This window comes from Eumetopias jubatus, unplaced genomic scaffold (genome assembly GCF_037043125.1).
Source record: "Eumetopias jubatus isolate StellerSeaLion01/CBP00866 unplaced genomic scaffold, mEumJub1_p1.0 scaffold_3, whole genome shotgun sequence".
NCBI classification, from domain to species: domain Eukaryota; kingdom Metazoa; phylum Chordata; class Mammalia; order Carnivora; family Otariidae; genus Eumetopias; species Eumetopias jubatus.
The window spans coordinates 162,642,517-162,666,309 of NW_028274809.1; the positions used below are offsets into that span (position 1 = coordinate 162,642,517).

The 23,793-nt window shown below is 37.4% G+C and overlaps 1 protein-coding gene across 1 annotated transcript in view; it reads right to left on the reverse strand.

Annotated features, from left to right (window-relative positions):
* TBC1D4 (TBC1 domain family member 4) overlaps positions 1-23,793 on the reverse strand; it is a 69,328-nt gene that overhangs the window by 34,662 nt on the left and 10,873 nt on the right. The window contains exons 4-9 of the mRNA XM_028106096.2: positions 22,349-22,481; positions 18,429-18,520; positions 18,036-18,146; positions 13,550-13,669; positions 8,080-8,154; positions 6,492-6,718 (exon numbers count right to left, since the gene is read on the reverse strand). Of these exons, the coding sequence (XP_027961897.2) occupies positions 6,492-6,718; positions 8,080-8,154; positions 13,550-13,669; positions 18,036-18,146; positions 18,429-18,520; positions 22,349-22,481 (758 nt within the window). The remainder of the gene's footprint in view (positions 1-6,491; positions 6,719-8,079; positions 8,155-13,549; positions 13,670-18,035; positions 18,147-18,428; positions 18,521-22,348; positions 22,482-23,793) is intronic.

Consider the following 23,793-nt stretch of genomic DNA (forward strand, 5'->3'; position numbering starts at 1 on the left):
CCCTACTATATAACCATCATAGCACTGGAATGTTGGCATGCATTCAGGAGACAGCCAAAACTGCGTTTTAAACTGAGAGTGATATTCAGTTGGAAGAATTTATGAGTTTTTATAAGAACATATTTAGACCTCTAATCACCTTGATTCTGAAGCAGTATCCTGTCTAGTACAACAGGAAAAGAAGGAACGACATTAGCACACAGAGAGAGATATATGTCCAAAATCAGGATTTAGAATATAAAGGCATTCCCATTAGTCATCAATAAGGCATAAATGAGGCAATAATGAACCATGAGTTATGATAATACTATTTTTATCAGTGAACACAAGAGAACTATATGAACCAAAACTGTACCACAAAGTACTTCATCAGCAAAAATCTTATTTTCTCACTGACAAGTCTTATAAGTGAATAGAAGTAATGATGATCATTTTACTTTTGACCAATGAACTTCAACATAAATGAAAAGGATATATTGTATTTGATAAATGAATATTATATAAATATATTATATCATCACAATTATAGTTTAGTCGCTAAACAATGAAATAACAGTAAATTTTTAAAAATTAAACAAAACATATGCTTATTCCTTTTCCTTAACCATTTCAATGCTGTGCAGATAAACCTACTTTTCAATAAACCATGATATTAAAAACATCTTGTCTCCTTTTTCTCAGCCTGCTTAAAAACAGTAACCTCACATGCTTTTAATAATTCAGAATAGAGGTCCTAGAGAAGGATGCTTAATCTGAGTTTCAAATTTCAAATTAACAGCCTTTTTAAAAAGTAGTATATGCTAGCCTATATGCTAACCCACTCTATACTTTATTTGACTATGCATAGAGATACAACTAATAAAATATGAGATACTCAAGTGAAAAGAAAATTATAATTTACAGTATTCTGAACTTCCTCCCCTTACCATTCTGAATAGTTCCAGATATTATGCTAATTGTGTGTGCATAATGTTCTCTCTGAAAGCAGTGATGAGAAATGTGGATTCAGAAATCACTGGGTTAAAACCATGCTCTTGAATATCCTTATTCTTAGGAAATATACACTAAAGTATTCAGAGTAAAGGGACATGATATATGTAACCTATTCACAAATGGCTTAGAATAAAGATACATGTATGCATATATTTACATATATACATATGTATACATGTATTTACATATATATTACATGCACATATATTTACATATATATGTAAATGGACAGAGGGAATAATAAAGAAAATGTGGCAATTTTTAAAGTCGATGAATCTGGATAAAAGGTTTGCAGGAGTTCTCCATAATCTTTTCCAAATTTTCTGAAATTATTTCAAATTTCTGAAATTATATCAAAGTACAAATTGAAAAAAACACCCTCTCCAAGACTGTAACTAGTAAATTTATGTCCAACTGACTTACTAGTTGAAATAAACCTATTAGAATTTTGTCCAACAATTTTACTACTGTGGATGTAGTCCTCAATAATGCATAGATATGCACAACTAATAATATATAGGACTACTTTTTTTTAAAGACTTTATTTTGTTAAGTAATCTCTACACCCAACATGGGGCTCAAACTTATAACCCCAAGATCAAGAATCAGACACTCTACTAACTGTGCCAGCCAGATGCCCCAGCAGTACTCTCTTAATAACCAAAAACTAGAGGCGCCTGGGTGTCTCACTCGGTTAAGTGTCTGACATTTGATTTCGGCTCAGGTCATGATCTCAGGATCATGATATCGAGCCCCATGCTGGGCTCTGTGGTAGACATGGAGCCTGCTTTGGGATTCTCTCTGTCCCTCTCCCTCGGCCCCTCCCACTGCTCACTCTCTCTAGATAAAAAAAATAATAATAAAATAAAATAAAAATAACCAAAAACTAGAAACAATCCACAGGTCCACTAGCAAACAATAAAATAAAATAAAATAAATTGCAACATATTAAATGGAATACTATACAGTAATAAAAAATTAATGAAGTGCACATAAAAACGGGAATGAATCTCACAAACGAAGGTGCAAGAAAAGAAACCAGAATAAAAGAATATATGCTGTATCATTCCATTTATATAAAGTTCAAAACCAGGCAGATATGAACTATGGTATTAGTGGTCAGGAGGAGGGGAAGTAATTGGGTGGGAAAACGCGAGGAACTGTGGGAGTGCTGACAGCATTTCAGTTATTGATGGAGTAGTGACACGGGAGTATTCACTCTGTGATAATCCACTGAGCTGCATCCTCATGACTGGTGTACTTCTCTATGAAAATAAAAATTTTAAGTCTCTTTTTGGCCTACTGATTCTAGGCTTGTCAAATTACAAAAAAAATAAGTAAATAAAAAGTGTACAGATGCTATAGAAAAATGTACAAAAATGTGCTCTCTGATTTTTAGATTTTCTCAGAGTCAAGAAAATATTACAAAGTACAGAAAACAGGATTACTTTTAATGATCTTACAAATTTAAAAGTTCCCCACATATTTCAATATATCACTTCAAGTAAGATAGCTAAAAAAGTGGAAATTTTCAATGCAAAACTAATATATACTTGCCTCTGACTTCAATATCCTTCTATTAGAATGAGGTACAGAGGACTAAGAAGCGATAATGTATACACTTAAGCAAAACCACTGAAGATGAATATGTAACACCCTACACTATAAATAATCTAAACACTATAAATAATCTAAGAAAAAGTCACTGTTTTGGTATTCTACGTCCTGTTCACAGCTAACCTTTGACCTCAGTGGCTTTTCCTAATTGTCACTTTCAGGCATGCTTCTGTTTCCAGAAGAAAACTGGGATTGTCCAGATGCTCACTTTAACTAACAGAACAATAAGAAACTGCCAACGTGTTTCACTGGGAGTGTTGTATTCCTATTCATAGGTAGTACTATGGAGATAAGGCAAACTGATATATATATATATACACATTCTTGGTTCTCTCAAATCACAGCATATTCCATACATATTATACTGTTTTTGTAGCTAATCTCTTTTAACTCTTCTCCCATAAGGTTGTCCTTGAAAAACCTCTTATTTATGTTTTTAATACTTACTTTTTTAAAGTAATCTCTACACCCAACATGGGGCTCAAACTCATGACACCGAGATTTAAGAGTCGCGTGCTCTACTGACTGAGCCCCCAGGGTCCCCCATGAAAAAAACTCTTAAAATCATTTCGTCATTAACTTTCTTCACTAGAAACTCAATGTATGAACAGGATTTTGTACTAATTCAGAGGAAATTCAGATTCAAATTGTTTTTAATCCAATATTAACTATCTTTCTTGGAGTGAAAACAGTTGGCATACATAGACAAAAGACACTCAGAGATAATTCAAGAATTAGTCTAATGTAACCAGTTACTGAAGTTACCCAGTTAAATGCTAACTTTTGGGATTTCTTAAGTCTGAAAGAAATGAGGCCAAAAGAAATATCCAAGAAAATCTTAGGGGCACACAGGCTGATTGATAACAGGTGTCCCTCTCCTTGACTGCAAGAATTGCCAAATATCAAATGCCTAGAATCAACCCAAATGTCTATCAGCAAGTGAGCGGATAAACTGTGGTATATGAAATGGAACACTATACAGCAAAAAAAAAAAAAAAAAAAAGAATGAGTCAAGCTACACATAAAAACCTGAATGAATATCACAGACTTCTAAGCCAGCAACAATCAGTCCGTTTAAAAGAATTCCCAAGTTAACTCACCACTTTCCAGAGGCTGTCAATATCCCACTAATAATTTGGATAATCAGTAAGATTTCATAACTTTAAATTTTTAAAAAAGACAATTCCCCAAAAATCACTATATCTAATTTCGTGTAGCTAAAAGCTCAAAGAAGATAATTTAAAAGGCTATATATATTTTCAATATTGGGAACAAAACAAAATCAAATATCTACAAGATTCAAGAAATCCTTCATGCTCTCTGAAAGTTGACATCAACACGATACTGTACCCATTATGTAATTACACTGAGTTTCAGAGAAGTAAGTCTATGTCATTTAAAACTCAAAGAAATGCCTAGGAAATAGTCTATATACTTAAAAATAAAGATATATCGTATCCATCACTTTAGTACACATGTTTAAATCAGTGGCTTTTGGATTCCATATCATATGTCCAGAGAGGCTAAGGAAAAAAAAAAAAGCACAATTGGGGGGAGATTTGCTTAGTATGTGTTAGCACCAAGGCTCGTTGCAAACAATACAAAGCTTAGACTCTGGAGCATATGGCGAAGAATCACACAAATAGTGTGATTCTATCAAAGATATAATTCAAAAAGTAAGATAATCATGTTGTTAAAAGCTTTGAAACACTGGTTTTAAAAGTTTTCTTGATAAAATTCATTGGAATTGAAATTGACATAACAGAAATGGATTAGAACAAGCACAGCATACGGATGCATACAAGTCACTCCAAAATTCATCAGCCACTTTTTAGTAACATATCAGTGTATCACTGCAGAAAACTTTGCTTTGCAAACAGAGGACACTGATCTCACCTGATTTCATTTTCATACTGTGGGGACAGTCTACCTGAATTCTGGTAAAAGCTTTTCAGGAAAGGGGGGGCAGTGAAGGAAGGGGCAGAGAAGGAAGTATGTAGACTTGGAAGGCTGGAGGAAGAGTTACTCTCCTTGTGCATGCGCCACACTGATGGAAGAATGCTGAGTACAGAAAACACAGCAAATTTGTCTTAATTTAGATTTCAGCAAAAATCTTCATTCACTATGAAAAAGCATTATAAACAGGATCTTGCTATTAACTTAAGCTTTCCTTTTAAAGTTCAGGGCTGGATCTTCTATGGAAAGAGGAGAGCATGCAGTCGTCTCTTTCGATGACTGTGACCTAGCTCACTCTTCACAAACTGAACTCCTCACCCAGAATGACCAACCAGACATGTTTGTCTCTAAAAAATTCTTCACGATTTTAGGACAAACGGTGTTTGTTTTTACATGCAAAAGATACCTCAAGGGAAAAGAAAAAGTAGGAAAGCAGAAATAATTACAGGAAACACGTTCCTGTGACAGATTATCAGTAGTTCAAAGACTTAGCTATTTTAAACATATACACCCTTCAAAAAATTTAGGAACAACATGTTTGGTTGTTGGAAGCCATCATAATACCTCTGGCTTAACAAACATGAATGTCTATGTTCTCCCTGCAGCCTGTGGGACTGTGTGTCCACAGTTTTCTCTGAATCCTTGAACCTCCTCCATTGACTGCTCTTTTCAGAAGATTCTTTTCCTAGCAAGTTTTCACAATAGCACAAATAGCATCTTTTCATACTGACAAAAATTATTTGAGCATCTACATTATAAGATGTAAGGAGAAATAGAGAAATCATTTATAAGTCTAAAATAATGTTTTAAATTCTTGATAACTTTTCCTGCAAAAACAGACATTGCTTTGTATAAATATAAATATAAATATAAATATAAATATAAATATAAAATGAAGTGGTCATTAAAAATGATATATACATTCTTGATATACACATGAATGCTTAATCTTTTTTTAGAAAAGCAAATCTGAGAAAAATTAATTCTATTAATCTCCTTTATTTTCATATATCCAAAACATCTATCTTATTTGTAAGTATCAAATCAGTCAAAAAACAACACTGACAATAAAATAGTACCCTTAAAAGAAATGCGGGTAAATTTGATAACAACTAATGAGTTCTGGGTTTTCCTCCAACTGGGATCACTATCAGATTCTGTTTCCTGGATCAAACTCACAGGTAAAGAAGAGAAACAAAATTAATTCTAGGATATAAATTCTGATATGTGCTACACAGGAAGTAGTAAAACCATTCTGCAATTCTGGATTTACCCCCTTTATTATATCTTTCCAAATGCCAAACAATTTTGCTGAATTATTTTTTAAGTACCATCAGATCATTTCTAATGGACACTTCCTGACAGTTATGATATGTGTATTCTTCTTTACAGACATCCTTTTATTCTAGATAAAATTTTTAATAATTTTCATTTTTGGCTTTAATTCATTATGAAATATGGCTAAATTTTATCACAGGTATGGAGGTAACTTAGGTTTTTTTTTTAATCCTTGTATTTTATTACAGGTTAACAGGAAGTTCTCCTGCTATGTAGGTGATTTTCAAATTTGCTGACTCTGTTTCATTAGAGCCATCATCAAGAAGACACTGAGTAATGTGTGGTCACCAAATTTTAGAGAAAATAATTGCATAATATCTTGTTTTCTCCATTTTTCTGGGGAAAAAATGTATTCATCCAAAATGCTTTAACTCTTGGGGTGCACCTTAAATCTTGCCTTGTTTCCTTCATTAACGAAGTTTTTTTTTTTTTATTAACAAAGGTTTTTGTATTTCAATTTATTTTTCTGGTCTTTCTAAAGACAAAATGTTGGCAGCATGAAGTCACAACAGATCTTGACTCCATATTGATCAAAACAGGTGACAGGACCATTTTATTTCACTTTCCAGAAAGAGGTTTGGACTCACCTGCACTGTTCGCTGGAGCTCTGCCTCAGAAGAGGGGAGCGAACACCATGAGCTCTCCCATCCTGCAAATTCAGCTTTCTCTTTGTGCTTGAAGGTGGGTGGCTGAACGTGTGCGCCCGTCTTCGAAACTGTGGGGAGTCAGAATCCTCTTCAGGGAACGTTTGCCAAGCTGAGGACAGTGGGGAGGCTGGTGGTGTCCCCGGTGGAGAGTCTCCTGGTGAATAGTCCTGAAAAGCAAGTTGAAGTGAGGTCTTTCTTTCCTGCATGGATCATGGCAGACCTGCTTCAACACACAGCTCCAAAGTGACAGGGTGCCTCTTCTTCCTCCAGAGTCATGACAAAACTTTTTTATTTTTTTTCCGCTCAATCCATGCTGAAGGCTAATCAGTATCACCACCACCCATTTCTTCTGATAAGCAGCTGTAACACAGCATCCGTAGTAAAGATAGGCAGAAAGTGAAAGGAATGATAAGAAAAGGTATTCTTTCCCCCTAACACTTTGTGGTAAAATGCTATGGTTACTGTACTTTTCTCATTGTTGCCAGAAAGATGAAAAGGCATCATGACCAAAAGAGGGTGGAGTCTGTGTTTACATATCTACTGATTTCCGTGACATATCAGCCGCATGCTTCCTGTACTGTCAAAACAATACCACAATGCTTGAGTGTCCAAGTTTCATGGCAAAGCCTTCAGGAAAATAAAATAAAGCCTGTTAAGCATCTTTCTTCACTGTGGATGTTTCTCTCCAATGACACGTTCCCTGAGGTAAAATTTTTTAAAAGACATGGAAAACAGGAAATGAATGGAAAGCGAGCTATGCCGGAATGCCTCTCATATTGCATGGGGAGACATCATAAATCTCTCAATTTAGACAGGTATGCTGTTTCTACTTTCCAAAACAGGCATCACTGTAGAAATGTTTAGCTTGATAAACATGGCTTAGGGCTAATAGACTCAGAGCCAGACTGAGTCCTCAATTCTGTCAACACAAAGTTCAGTAAAAATATTTTAATATTTTCCTTAAAAAAATAGGTTGCATAGACCTCAGGTTACATATTGCATGACCCAGGAAGCAGGAAATCAAACCTACTGAGAACTGTCTATGAGATAAAGAGGAGCCTAATGTGACAGTTAAAATGGGGAGGGGGGAATGGGGGGAGTAACATGGCGACAGAACAAAACATAAAAAGATCACTGTATAAGTGCTGGAATTACATGGCTTATTTTCCTGTGGCTTTGGATCAACAGTTGCCCAAATACTGTCCTCCCAAGCATACTCTCTCCAAACAGTAAAAAGCCTGATGGAGCACCACTAGCTGGGAAGAGGGTGTGTTCTGTCCTCACACAAGAAAGGGGCGGCTGAGCAGAGAACAACATGATACTATCCAGAACCTTCTTATTTAAGACAATAGCATTTTCAATTTATTTTAACATTAATTCAATCCCTTAAATTTAATTTTAATAATAATGAATAATTGTTAAAAGTCATAAAGGACTCAGAACAAAACGATGGAGTGATATTACCATATCAGTGTTGGTTTTTGCCAAGTGGCAATGAGTACTAAAAATGGGAACTGAGATGGGTTACCTTCTCCGAAGCAAGACTGTTGGATCGTTCAAAGCTGTCCATACTCCCAAGCCGACCTCTCATTCTGTTAGCTCCCTGAATGAAGAGAATAAAATTCACTTGTTGGTACGGTTTAAATTTTTACTTTAAACTATAAAAGGCAGTCACCTTCTTAGGTTAGCCTTAAATGGATCCTTCTGCAGCTTGCTCAAATTTGTCAGCAGTATTCACAGCCATGCCTGCACGGTAAACGAAATAACCTATTTACACTGCTTCTAAGTCAGTCATTAGATAACTAGATACTCAGACCAAGCTTTTTGAAGTTACTCTGGTTATGAGGTTAAACATTCTTCATCCATAAGATCAGGAGAACTGCGTTAAGATCAGAGAGTGCCCCATTCGCTTTATGTCTCGTACAGATAAACACAACCATGGAAGGCAGAACACACAAACCACAACAGTTATAAAGAAAATGATTTAATACATGCAACCTCCACACAACCTAGATGACAAACATCATAGTTCCCATTATAGGATTATGGGAAACAAACAGGTTTTTCAAAACTGTGTCATAAAATGTATAGACTAAGCTTCATTCATTCTTCCACAATGCAAACTACATCAAGAAAGTATTTCTCTCTAGAAGACTATACATCAGTCTGCTTCAATATTGGTTCTTGTTTTTCTTTTCATGGTTGTTTGGTATGAATTTCACGGATGATCCGAGAAAGAGGAACTGAAGCGATCATCTCATCTACTACATACTTTACTGTTATTACAACTCCTATCTTGTACAATCTGTTTTTCATGTAGTCAACAAGTGCCTCAGCAATCATGGTTTTATTACAAAAGTCACCCACAGAACTCGGTGTGGTCAAACATCACATAATCCATCAATTGCATTTTTTTTTCTTTTTCTTTGAGCCACCCATCCTAGAAATCGGTCTTTCTGCCCTACTCTAGACAGGGTGCAATTTAGACTTTCCAGTAATTTTCTTTACTATCAACCTAGACATCTCCTTTAATACTACCCTATGTCGAAATTTGTGTCTTTGATCCCATGTGTTCCTTTTTTTTTTAGTTTATTTCCTCATTTTGGCAGAGTACACACTCCAGGTGCCTTCCAAGAGAGGGAGATTGGGGTATTTCCTCTTTGTGTAATTCCTACCATTTGGCTTTTGGATCTTCAGACTGACCTTTAAGTTTTTCCCTTTTCCTCCTATTTTCCATTTCTTTGTCATTTTGCTTACGTTTTGGAAGAGTTTTTCAACTCTCGTGCCCCAGACTTCTGTTGAATTTTTCTTTTTATGTCTACTACCAGAAAGTTTTAACAGTTCTTTCTTTATCACCCAACTGACTGTTGATTCAATTGCTCACTCCAGTGACTCTTGTTCTCTGTCCATTGACTGTTTTATATTGATGGTATCCCACACCTGGTTTTATAGAAGCAATCTTTATTTTTATCTATGTATATTAATTATAGTTTTATATTTCTGGTGCCACCATAAATAACAACTATTTCAACCGTAAAATTAATAGCTGCATCAAATATTATTTGAGACTGAGTTCCTACAGTCTGCTATATACCATGTTAAGCATTTTATAATGCATTATTTCATTTAATCCTCACAAAAATTCTATGAGGTAGGTATAGTTACGTAGCTCAACTTTACCATTAAGGAGACTAAAGTTCTGATAGATTATGTTGCCAAAGTTTACACAGCTAGTTAAAGGACAGGGCAGCAATTTGAACCCAGGACATTCAACTTAACAGTGAAACTCTTGAGCTGGTACCCACATCTCCTAGAAACAGAGCTTGTGAAGAGTGGAATTACTAATAAAACTAAGTAGCTGATGCTGGTAATTTTGCAAATGTTCTAGAATCTGATTCAAGGTTCCTTTAGCTATTATTTCAGTGTTATACAGACCAGGAGATACTTCCAGTAATAAACTATATTTGTGGCTGATAAATGATTCGGTTTATGTGTGTGGCCATGAGGAAAATATTGTAAAGACAAGGTTGCTTTTTCCCATTTTCTGAGCTGCTACTTTCACGCCAAACCTGCCTGTGTATCTTAAAACAGGTTATTTGGTCACAAGCAAGTAACTAGTCAGACGTATCAAATCATTGCCATTATTAGAAAAGCACTTAAATCACATATTTTACTCGTAGTAGTGTTTTATCCATATGTTTGTGTGTGTGTAGGTGTGTATGTGCACAAAGCAAAACAAACTTACTTTTAAAATTATCCTCTATCACGGTCGTTAATTCACACGTTTCAACAAGGAAGGACAATGGATAGTAAGTACTCTAAGGGAAGGATGAAATGAGGGTTGTTTTCCTACGATGCATACTTTATATTGTAAATATTCTTCTTTTGAAAATATATATTAATATATTAGTAAAAATTTCCCTTCTGGAAAACACTGACTTCAGAAAAAGCAAGACAAACAACCGGAATACAAGGCTCTATCTTTTCACCTCTGAGCAGACAGCTTTTTCAGTTTAACTATATGATGATTTGGTAATACATGTGTCAAGCTTCTCCCTTGGACCCACTTTTTAATTGTTAATGAGCTGAGCTTCTAAGCATTTTAATAAAATATATTCTATTCCATAAACAACTATAGTTAGTTAAATAAACTGTCTTGGCATTTAAAAATGGCAGCAATTATGAGCCAAACTCTAAGACTGGTGTGTCAATTTTCTACTATGTCACTTAGAAAGAGATAAACTAACCCATTTTAGACGTACATAAACCTCTTTTCTATGTAGCCTTTAACACAACACGGGGAGCTGCCAACCTTCCCCTTAAGTCCATTCTGTTGCACACGGTGCAAGCAAGATCTCATTAGGTCACATAATTTATGGCACTTGGCAGCACTGTGGGGTACAAGCTACAGGATCCGCCTTGACCAAAACAGACGGTCTGTGCCCTTGCTGAGAGTTAGCATGGCCTCTCAAGGCTATGCGAGCGAGCGGCACTTCAAAGTCAGCCTTGCAAGCGTTGTGCAGAATGCCAAGGGACTAAATGGGGATAAGAGAGTTAACACTCTAAGTCCCCTTTGGTCGTTTTGTAAAGGACAGAGGTTCCAGAGCTTACCACTGTTTGTCCCATCCCAGCTACAGTGGGATATTTTCCTAGCAGACTGACATTTCATCCTCATAGTAACGGGAGGTAAGCACCTTATCAGCATGCACATGTCACAAACTGGAAAACTGGCTTAGGAAAGGTAAATAATTTGTCTGAGATCATAAATATAAAACCTACATTTAATATAAAATCGAGATCATAAATATAAAGCCAGCTGTTGAACTCAGGTCCCCTGACCACCTACTTAAATGGCCTTTCCACTTTGCACTAAAATTCTCACTAAATACTGTGGAAGAGAGGGGAGGGCGGGAGGGGAGGAGGAAGGAAGGAAAGAGGGAAAGAAGGAACACAAGTAATCCATAAACACTGAAGGAAAAAAAAGGATAGGAAAATTTTATGAACTGTTGCATTCACACACTTCTGATTAACCTCCTAGAATTCTCTTTCCCTACATTCTGCCTTCTGCTGACAATAGTATTGATAGCTGACCATGTTTGCTATAAGGCTTTTGTTAGAATCAGAAGAATTTCAATCATCAAGAGGAATACCCATAAAAGTATTTAGAGTTTTAGCAAAGAAATAAAAACAATAACGCCCTATACCGGAAGGGACTGTACCTCACTGTGGGTTTGTTGACGCTACCTCATGATTCGATTCAGGTATGGCCCCTTTGGCAAGAATAGCACAGAAGTTCTGTATTCTCTGTATCAAGTGGCACAAGATTTCCAATTTGTCCCGTTGCTGAGGATGTTCCATCTGATCACTTGACTCAGGTGGTGTCTGCCGGCCTTCTCCCTCATAAAGTTACTGCTCACTTCTTTGTAATTAATGAGTATCAATTAAATCCAGTAAATATCCTGAGCATGATCAAACTTCCAAGGTATTTTTCATTTTTCGTATCAGAGTAGGTTCATCATTTCCTCTTTTATACAGCAGGTTACAATCCTTTGCTATCATATATTTTGAGGTTTACATGTCAATGGTGGGAGCCCTTCGTGGTCTTTATGACATACCACCATCTTTCTTTGAGCACTCCCTTACTATCTACAACACCAACATGCTCAGGGCTTATCTTGTACTTTCCACCGCAGTCCTGGAATCAGACACTTCTCCCAGGATTCTGGTTCCTTCTTGCAGAATGATAAACAGAAACCAAAATCTGGGTGCTTAGTGTCACCTAACCAGGCTTAATTTATTCTTTGGCATTTGCAGAAAAGCTGTTTCCAGCTCCTATCATTGGACAGAGCCAGGGACCATATACACATTTAAACACACACACACACACACACACACACACACACACACACACACACAAATACATTAATATATATTTAAAAATAAATAAATAAAAATAAATTAACTACATTAAAAATAAATTCAAAAGTACATAGATAGATAACCAGGATTCTACATACCTCTGAGTTGAATCCAACAACACGGGATTTATTCTAATTTCTTCCCTCTTCATATTTGCAATTCCCTTTTCCCGAATCCTTAATACAGTTCCATATTTGACCAGTCCCCTGTGCGTAAGATTCTCCACAACTGTCACCTCACCAACGCTCTTCATCCTACTCGGGTTCCACACTTCGGGGCTGCCACCCACACACACAATGCCATCCTCACCCTGCTCCAGGACTCCTTGTAACAAGCACCTTGGAAGCCTTCTCCCCTCCACTGCGCTGGCTCTAACACACTGCTCTGGGCCATCCCTCTGCAGGCCTGGCCTCCTCGCTGGCTCAAGCTCTAACTTCCTGAACCAGGTTGCCTTCCTAAGTTGACATCTTCCTCGCCACACTCTGGATTCCACATGCCGCACTGGGCCACCCCCCACACAGCACCCCATTAGGCTCTGTCTCCCTGCTCTGAGCCACTGTGGGTCCCCCACCCTCCAGCTCTAAGACATCTACCTTGCTTGGGCTTATCTAAGAGCTTTAGGACTGAATTATTCAGGAAGAAAAAAATGAAGGGAAGAGAAATCACTTTGATTTTAAAATAAAACACACAATAAAATAAATGGAATACATAAATTCTTATTAATTTATACTATTTTAGCATTTCCTGTCTGCTCTTAATAATAGCAAAATGAAGGCTACTTTATAACTTTATGTGGCAAATGATAGTAAGTTCTTATAATATCAGACATCAATATTCTACTTCCCCTTTTTTATACATATTATCTCTACTACTAAATCTCTTGCTCAAACTTAGATATTGGAGGCACCAGAATAAATCATGAGATTACTTAAAATAAGTTAACTAAATTAAAGTTATCTTAGTAGTTTGTGTTTTTTTTTTTTTAAGGAAATTTTCCATGAGCCAGTTGAGAGTGAAGTAAAGCAGTTAGCAAACACAGACATTAATATCTAATTAAGAGAGTCTCAGTTTAATCTTACCCTTGAGAAGATATTTTCCAGGGAGCTAGTTAAAGATCTCTTAGCTTTATTTTTCAGAATGTCAAGTTTGAACCTTCCACTGCTTGTTGCATTTTCTGGGATTGTACTATTTGAAATAGTCTATAGGAAGAAAAACAGATAAATTTTAGTTTAGAAACACTCAAGGTTAAATGAGGCTTTAAATATGGGCTTGACTAAGCCATTAAAAAGCACAAGAATTCTTCTGTAGCTCTATTAAGGAGTAATAATTTAGGTTCCACACTGTGAGCATACAGATTATAAGGGCAGGGGTTTGCTTTTTAATATTATTAAGTAATAAAAAAAAAACACAGATCTTTCCTTTATGCCTTTCCTTTATGCTAATATATTCCTGCTACATTTAACAAAAATTAAACATGAGATGTCAATTTTTACTGCTATTTTGATTAACAACTATAACCATCCCTCTCCAAGCTGCATATTTTATATCCAAATTACCAAGGAAAACATAGAAAATAAGTCTCAAAGAACAAAGCATCTTCTAGTAAAACTGAATTCTGCTAATGCCTCTGTGACAATCCCATTTTCATTTGTGAGTCATTTCTCTTTCAAATCAACAAGTACTCATTGATAGTACTGAGCTGTCTGAGAATCTACAGTATTTTCACTATACGAGGGTCCCTCTATATTTTTTCTATTGCACTAACAACCTACTATGTATATTACACAGTTGGCAGTGCTAGAAAATTTCCAAGAGAGAAACTTTGTTCTTTGTTTGAAAAAGGAATATATTCACATTAAACAGTAACACAAAGCAACATGTATCAAATCTGGAAGCACGAAAATTGGTTGTGGGTCTCAGGAAAAAAAGATTGGTTGTGGGGGCACCTGGGTGGCTCAGTCATTGAGCGTCTGCCTTTGGCTCAGGTCATGATCCCAGGGGGTCCTGGGATCGAGCCCCACATCGGGCTCCCTGCTTGGTGGGAGGCCTGCTTCTCCCTCTCCCACTCCCCCTGCTTGTGTTCCTGCCCTTGCTCTCTCTCTCTCTCTGTCAAATAAATAAATAAAATCTTAAAAAAAAAAAAAAGATTGGTTGTGGGTCTCAGTGGTCAGGAATAAAAAAAAAATAGCCAAGATTCTACAGGCAGAAAAAAATGGGTATGGAGAAGTTCTCAGCATGGGGGATGATGTTAGCAAAATCATAAAGACCAGTGCTCATGGGACAGGGGTCAGTGCAGGTGTTTGGCTAAAACAAAGGAAAGTAGTTGAAGGTTAACTTGGAAAAGTGAGGCTGGAGATGAAACTTTGAATAGGAAGAATTACTGATCAGAATTTATAAGCAGAGGGGCATCACTGTAAAAGTAATATTTGGGGGAAGATTTATCTGAAAGGAGTATTCAAAAATCACCTGAAGGACAGAAAATCAGAGACTGAAAGACCAGACTAGAGAATTCAGCACAGTCCATAGAGAAGGCAATAAAAGGTCCACATTAGAATTGGCTAACAGATCTAAGTTACTGATAAAAAGAAATATGACCCCCATCAAGAAAGGAAAGAAAACAATGAATATGGATGTAGGTTGGAGTGGGCTCAGGTGTGGATAAAGAACTGGGAGGACTTCTTCTCAGGCTTTCCAGGCAAAGAACATGACTAAAATAGGGAAGTTGTATTGGTATTTAGCACAGTGCTTGACATAGTAGCTGCCCAGTAAATACCAGATGAATAAATGAAAGGAAGAAAGGAAGGGGCGAGGGAGGGAAAGAGAGTGAGGCTGAACTTAACTCCTAGCAGGAAACAAACAGTGTGTTAAAGTCTCCTCTTCTGTGATCTTTAGTGCCCTCCATCACCAAGAAGATGCACATCCCTGCTCACACACTGCTTTGGGCCTCTAGTCAACATCACTATCACCACCAGTGACTGAAATCAGCAAAGCCGTTCACAGATTTTAGTCTTTATGTTTTTTGACCTTCCTGTATCACTGGACATGGTTGATGTTCTAACTTGAACTTTTCCCCTACCTTGGTCACCTACCGTAGCAAATCTCTTCCAGTCTCTTTCTACCCTATCATCTTCTTTCAGTCTTTTCCCTGGCACCATTTTAATTCACTCATTGCCTGAAATGCAGGGGTTCTTCAGTACCTCTGCTTTGACTTCAAATCTAAGCCAAAACTCATTGTCTTCCATATTTATTCACAATATCAACTCAAATTTCTCTGTAGGCACCAAGTCTATTTTTCTAATTAAATCTTAAAAACCTTTCTTCCTTTCTTCCTTCCTTTCTTTCTTTCTTTCTTTCTTTCTTTCTTTCTTTCTTTCTTTCTTTCTTTCTTTCTTTTTTTATGGGGAGAGAGAGAGTGCACACATGGCAGGGGGCAGGCAGAAGGAGAGGGAGAGAAAATCTTAAGCAGGCTCTATGTCCAGCACAGCTCGACCTCACGACCCTGAGATCACGACCTGAGCCAAAATCAAGAGTCAGATGCTTAACTGACCGAGCCACCCAGGTGCCTCTCAAACCCACTTCTAAAACTTAACTCTTATTTCTTATTTCCATCCCTTGTCCCATTCTTGTTTTCTTCCTATATTTCCAGCTCAATTTCATCCACTTCCCCCACATCTGAAACTCTGAAGTCTCTCCTAGCAATCTCCTTTCGCTTCCTTGACACGTTCCTGGTCACAAAGTCCTGCCGATCATGCCTCCTAAATAGCTCCTGCCTCATCTCCCCCCCTCCCCCACATCTCCCGTAGTGCTCTAGCTCAGCTTCTCTCCAAGACAAAATAAATTTTTAAAGACAGACTCACTCAATCTATTTATGCAGCAGTGTTATCTCTGTTTAGCACATACTTCTATCATTGTACCAACCCCACCATTATCTCCATATTTTACTTTATTTGATTACATGTTGGTTTCTCCTCCTCAACAGTTAGATGGCAGAAAAGAGCTGTCATTATTCAACACCACTGCCTAGTAAACAGTATGCAACTTGATAAAAGTTTGTGCAATTACATGAATCACTTCTCGCATATTCTATTACAAAACTCTCCTGATTTGGGAATGTGACTTCAGTTCTAACACTGTCAACCCCCTCACCCATCAACCTGTCCCACAAATCAGCCATCACTACAACAACAGAATTACCTCTTCTTTTTAAAGATTTTATTTATTTATTTATTTGTTAGAGAGAGAGCACGCACAAGCAGGGGGGAGGGGCAGAGGGAGAAGCAGGCTCCCCGCTGAGCAGGGAGCCCGATGTGGGGCTTGATCCCAGGACCCTGGGATCATGACCCAAGCTGAAGGCAGACGCTTAACTGACTGAGCCACCCAGGTGCCCCAGAATTCTCTCTTTAAATTACAAATCTGATCTCATGCTCTTACCTTCAATGACAAAGTCAGGCTTAGCACTTAAGGCTCTTCATCATCTCACTGCTGCCTATCCTTCCAGCCATTATTTCCCCATCAATCCCCAAGTGCATCCTAAAAGTCCATTAAGTAGTCTGAAGACCCGCACGGAGTATGTCATGGTCACAGCTTCTGCATAACTTTGTGCTCAATGTCCCTTTCTTAAAAAACATTTCCTTGACTTTTTCAATTAACAAACTATCTCCCCTAAAACTTTGGTCCCCTGCCTGCCCTCCCCAAGATTTCTTCCCCTTGAATTCTTGAATTCTTCCCTTCATCCTTACTCTGTATTCCGGCCCTAAAGCGAAGACAGCTACTTTTGAGCTCACTGCACATTCTTCTAAAAAGCCACATTGTTGCCTCTATTCTATGGATCCATTTATCTATCTGCATTCCCCTTTCCAATATTTGAGCCCTTCCCTAGAGGATTCATTCATCTCTTCTTGGTTCACCATTATCACACAGCTTGGCTCAAAGAAGATTCTCTGGAAGAGCTGGTTCAAGGAATCCAATTCAGGAATCACTAATAAAGTGACGTGTGACTTCTTCTGAATAGAGTGGGATACAGACTAACCTGAATTTGTGTTACTGGGAAGTAACTATGTCATCATCTTCTTACAGGGCTGGTGCTGGCATCTTGTTTTATCTACATGCCGCTGGAAACACATTCTCAACCACACACACAAAAATATCACACCTTCGTTTGCAGCTAAAATGGCTGTTTCCAAAATGCTATCTGCTTCTTTGGGTGTTTGCTATTTACCCATCAAGGTTGTGTAAACTTGTAATGAAATAAATTGTTCGTATGAATTTGAAATAAAATAGATCAATATAACCAAAAAAGCATGTTCATTCTAAATCATGAACATTTGTTATTACTGTTTTTGTACCAAGAACCCATTTTTTTTGCATTTTAAAGCTCATCCTTATTTTATCTCAATGTTAAAACCTCCTATAAAACTCATAAGATGTTGAAAAATAAATCTGACTGATAGAAAGTTAGCCCTACAGGTGAGAACACAAAGAAACTCCTTTCACATCTTCTGTGATATTTTGACTAAAAATATAAACAAAACAAAAGTAGGTCAAGGAAGAAAAGCATCTTCTCACCGATGGGCCTTCTCCAATGTGAATGTGTGTCTTCTGCTTGGCTTCACACAGCTGCCTCAAATGTAAAATCACAAGTTCATTCTCCTCCTGGTCACTGATTGGCTTCATTTTCTGTCCAAGAGACAAACCAATAGCACACTATGCAACACAGTTTCTCTCATTTTATTATATTCCCACTTGGTTTCATGTGTCTGGCACACAGACATAAATAAATCTAAGCATTTCACTGCTCTCAGAAGCAAGAGTAACAGTGGTATTCTGGTTACTATCACATATAGTGCAATAGGATATATATCTTTAACTTCAGAGAGAGGAATGAAAAAAAAACTTGTAAAAACAGGATCCAATTCTCATTTCTTATATCTTATTTGTGAGAACTATAAATCATGTTACCTGAACTCGCTCAAAGATGTCCGCTTGCTCGTTATCTGTCAGTGATGAGAGATGCCTCTGTATTACCAGCTTGGCTCTCGGCGGGTAGAGACCTAGGGAAAATGATGGGGATAAGTATTAAACAGAGTGCAGCTGCAGAGATCAAAATGCATAGATCAGGTATTACAGCTTGTCCCTTTGCCAGCAGGCTCTGAGGTTAAATCTTCTCAAGGAGCGGTCCCTGCCTATAACAAACCTTGGAACACTACCACGAAATGATGAAAGCTAGATGGAACCCTTACCAAAATCAACGGCCCCCTGTCAGTTACCCTGAAGTCAGATTTATTAACAAGAAGTTTCTAAAGGACACCAAATCAACAGCATAACCAGGTACCATTTAGTATACGAACACAGACACTGTAGAAACTCATTCGTGAATTGGCCAAACTATTAATGAATAGCATTGGCCAAAATCTCTGAGCTTAAACCATGACATAATACTAATTTAATATTAATGTATTAAAAGGCAGAGCTACAGCATAAAAGGGAGTCTCTCCTCCTCATGCAGGTCTTGTTCCGTGGTAACAAAATTTCAGGAATAGCAATAGTACTTGGTGTTATTATTTTACCATGAAATTGTTACCTTTTCATATCATGTTATTTTTATATCTATCACACTCTTACACATAATTTATATCAAGTCCTTGGGCAAAAATATTTTCCATGAAAACATTCTTGGTTTTATAAATTTTTTTTAATTTTTATTTTTTTTATTTATTCATTTGAAAGAGAGATGGAGACAGAGAGAGCACAAGCAGGGGGAGAGGCAGAGGGAGAGGGAGAAGCAGACTCCCCACTGAGCTGGGAGGCCGACATGGGGCTCAATCTCAGGACCCGGAGATCATGACCCAAGATGAAGGCAGATGCTCAACTAACTGAGCCACCCAGGCGCTCCATAAGTTTTTTTTAAAAGAGAAGAGTTATTTTCCTCTGAGTAAGATAACACTGTGTGTCGGGTGCCTGGGTGGCTCAGTTGGTAGGGCGACTGCCTTCGGCTCGGGTTATGATCCTGGAGTCCTGGGATCGAGTCCCATGTCGGGCTCCCTGCTCAGCAGCGAGTCTGCTTCTCCCTCTGGCCTTCTTCCCTCTCATGCTCTCTCTCTACCATTCTCTCTCTCAATAAATAAATAAAAAATCTTTATAAAAAAAAAAGATGACACTGTGTGTGTATATTTGCTTTATATTTTATTACCCAAGTGAGATATATTCTACATTTTTTAAATATTCGAACATTATAAATAGCGCTAAATTTGCCTTTCATATGTAGTACAATCAGTGAGCAAAGGCATAAGAGACAAGAGATTTGTGTAGATTCAAAGAATCTTTCCTAAAATACTTGTTGGCTCCAGGGGGAAGAGTAGCAATTTTACAGCAGAAAATTGCTGAGAGCACCACGACCAGGTGATAAGGCCAACATGACCAGTAATAAACTCAACATCATGAGCCCCGTGACAGGATGCACTGAGAAGGAGGCCGCGCCATTTCTACAGTGCTCTTGCTGGGAGGAGTGCCCTCGGTCCAAATGTAAAAAGATGTCAAACAGGCTGAACTGAGGGACATCCAGCAAAGTACGGTGCTCACTGGGGATGTCAAGGTCATGGAAGACAAAGAAAGACTGAGGAGGAGCTGTAGACTGCAGGAGACCAGGGTAAGGCAACAACCACACATAAGCCAGAATCCTGACGGGGATCCTGGAATGAAAAAGGACATGGATAAAACAACTGGTGAAGATCAAATGAAATGTTCAGTTGGGATAATAATATTGCACCAATGTTAATTTCCTGTTCTGAACATTGCACTGGGCTATATAAGATGTTAACAACTGAGAAGGATGGGGGACGAACATTTGGAAACTCTGTGACTTCCCTGTAAATCTAAAAATAGAGCATATTAAAAGTTCTTTAAAAAAGAAATACAGGGTATTATTTTATGTATTTTTCCAGATATAACAAAGTGCATTTGTTATTCAGCAAATTATCATTTCACTCAATTATACAATTTTAAGATGTATCCAAGTTGATATACAATTGGAATTCATTCCTATTAATTGTTCCACTGTGTGAACATACTTCAGTTAGGCTATTGATACACATTTGGGTTGTTTCCAATTTTCCCTTATTTAAAAACAACACAACCTTAAAAACGTTACCTTCTAAAGCTATATAAGAGTTTCTCTTATCAAGACAGGGAACTGGTGGGTAATTTTAGGTTAATTAATTTCTATCAACTCCCCCAAAATGGCTATCCCAATTTACACTACATTCAGCCTCACATAAATGTATCAATATCTCCACAATTTCACCAACAGTTAATCTGATGACTATCTTATTGTTGCTTCCACTTTCATGTCTCTGACATCTAGTGAGGTTGAAAATCTTCTCATTTTTATTATTGGACCTTTTAATTTCCTTCTCATATGAGTGTTTTTTAATATGGATTGTATCATTTCCTACTGGTAGTTTTATCTTTCTCTTTCAAACAGTAAGAATTCTAATAAATTCTGATTAACAATCTGCTATCTCCTAATTTAACTTCCAAGGAAATAGTTGTTATGCAGAAAATGTAAATTTTTATAAGGTCAAATCAGTCAGTGTCTTCTTTTAACAGTTTTTGCATGTTTGTATCTTCATAAAGGTTTCCTTGTTTAAGGACACCAGGATATTCTTATTTTCTTTTAATGATTTTAATATTTTGTTTACAGTGAGGGGTTTTATCCATCTAGAGTGTATTTTGAGTAGGATAAGTGGAAGGAATCTTTCTCTCTTTGGATAGCAGATTGATCCAACACTATTTCCTGAGCAATTCAGCCTTTCCGCCACAAATTTATAATGGTCTCTTTACTGTACACCAAAGAATCTTCCATTTTTGTAAAGGTACAAATGCAAAAACAATGTGCATTGTTAAATCATAAGTTTTAAGATCTGAATATTACATTTAAATAGTCCTTGATCACACAGCTGAATGGATATTCAGTAAACACTGCTGTTCATCATCAATTTTGCCCTGTGCCTATGATCCTGTTGTCTACTGAACAGAAATCACAATTTTTGCATTTACAATGATGAGACCATTCTCTGCCATGTTCTGGCACTTGCACTCTCCCCATCTATCCTAACAGCTATCATCCTGGATTGCATTAACTGGCTCATGTGCTTGTCTTCCACTCTGGGTAGTAAGCTTCTGAAGGCACAGCCCACATTTCAATCACTTCTGTACTGCCAGTACCTAGTACAACGCTTGGCCCCTAGCAGATGCTTAACAAGTATTTATCGAATTGCGTTTCTTCTCCTGTGAAGTAGTTTCCAACCTTTTTTTGTTAATGAGATAATGAGGAGAAAGGGGATGTGAGTCATAGAGTCACCTCTTCCTCATTTCCCCCCTCAGAACACTTTTTTTTAAAAAAACCTGCTTTATGATATAACATCCATTACGTCTCTCATTTTCAAATGTCCCTCAAAAGCCACACAAGGTTCATTCCACTTCCACAGTTTTAGGGAAAAGGAACACATCACCAAGTGAGAGGGGAAGAAAAAGAGACTTAAATAAACAGTTGACATTCTCTCTTCACCCACTGAACAAATATTTGGTCAGTTCCCACTAAGTACATAGCAGTCTTAAGAACTGTGGGAAATACAACTAACTCCCTTCCTTGAGTCTGCCTTCAGAAAAAAAAAGAATTAAAAATGAAACAGAGAAAGAAGTGGGGAAAATGGCAAGCACCTCAGAGAGGCTGAGAACACAAATTTGACTGGACGTGAGAAATGATTCTCTGGGCTCTGGTTTCACAGGAAAGAAAGACCCATCCACCCAGAGTAAGGACTTTCTCACTTCCCAGATGCCAAAGCAAACTCTTCTTTCGTCCCCACCAAGTTCTACTGTACCTTCAATCCTTTCACAGAGCTTATGCAAAGAGTGCATAGGGCAGGCCTCACACAGCTTAATCTGGGTCTTGGCACTCTGCAGGGCAGCTGCGGTGCTGAAGGCCTGTTTCAGAGTCAGCATTACCTCATCGACCTACGAGAAGAAACATAACTCCGGTCTCTAAAACGTGTGCCTTCACAGTAACACATTCAAAGCCCAACAGCAATATGAGACTTTGTTGATGTTAACTAAATAATATATAATGGAATTTGACGATTACAGAGCTAGTAGAGAGAAAATATCAAGTGTAACGTTAGACCTTCAATTATACTATCACTGAAAGCTGCATAGAGTAAGATCATTTTCATGTGTATAATACTGATTACTTGGAGGCTATTTTTAGATCCCACTGAGTGCAACACCATCACTGACAGTTTAAGGGACAGTCAATTAGATCTTTGTTTCATTAAGTAGTGTAGCAGATTTCTTTGGAAGTTCCATCTGCAATATATAAGGAGCAACAGAATAGGTTTAATGTTCACTTTTGGTAATAGGTATCCTATTTACTTCATCCTTTTGGATTACTTATAGTGTGTTTTTACTTTTAGTGTAAAAACACGGGTTTAAGCAAAGTTCTGGGGGGCAGACAATGAGTTCAATTTAACGAATGTTGAGGGAAGTCTGTGAAGGTTGCTGGTCTTACCTCTATGTCTGCTAATTTCACCTCTGATGTGCGATACTAAGAAGTTCTGACATTATACTGTCCAACAGCTGGGTCTCACCACTAGGTCAGCAGTTTGAAAACTACCAGCTGGTTTCTCGCTAGCCCTTCCAATGACTCAATCAAGAAGTGCGAATCTAGCAGTCTAGTTTCCCCGCTTGCTTCTCTGGGGTCAACTATCAGCTCACTCTCATGCACTGCTAATCCAACTTCAGGCCATGTCTCTGTGACGCAATCATCAATGTAAGTTGTGGCTTTCCCATGCTGTAAAACTGAGATCAAAGTCTCAAACCTCCATGGGGAGCTGCAGAGTACCAAGGGCCTCACCGGAGCTAGCTTTGATATTGAAAACCACCTTTTTTAAAGTCTCTCTTTTCCCTCCCCCTTCAGCCTGGTTTAAGAATAAGCTATTATTTAAAGGATTTAATCTACTTCTGCATATGAGTGTATGAAGATCCTGAAATGAAAAGAAACTTTATTCTTCTAATATTACTACTAAAAGGAGAGATCAAACAGTAAGCAGCCAGCCATTATTCATTTATGTTTTACAATGTTACCAAGTTTTTAAAAGTGTTATGAATAATTTCACATTGTTCCATAAATAAAACTGGGTTATTCAGAGTCTGTTCTTTTAACTATAATTAAAAAATAAAGATTTCTTATTTTTGAAAATAAAAGCACTACATGCTTAATGCCTTTGCAGTTTTATTTCATTTGCCTTGTTATGTATGTATTCAAAAATAA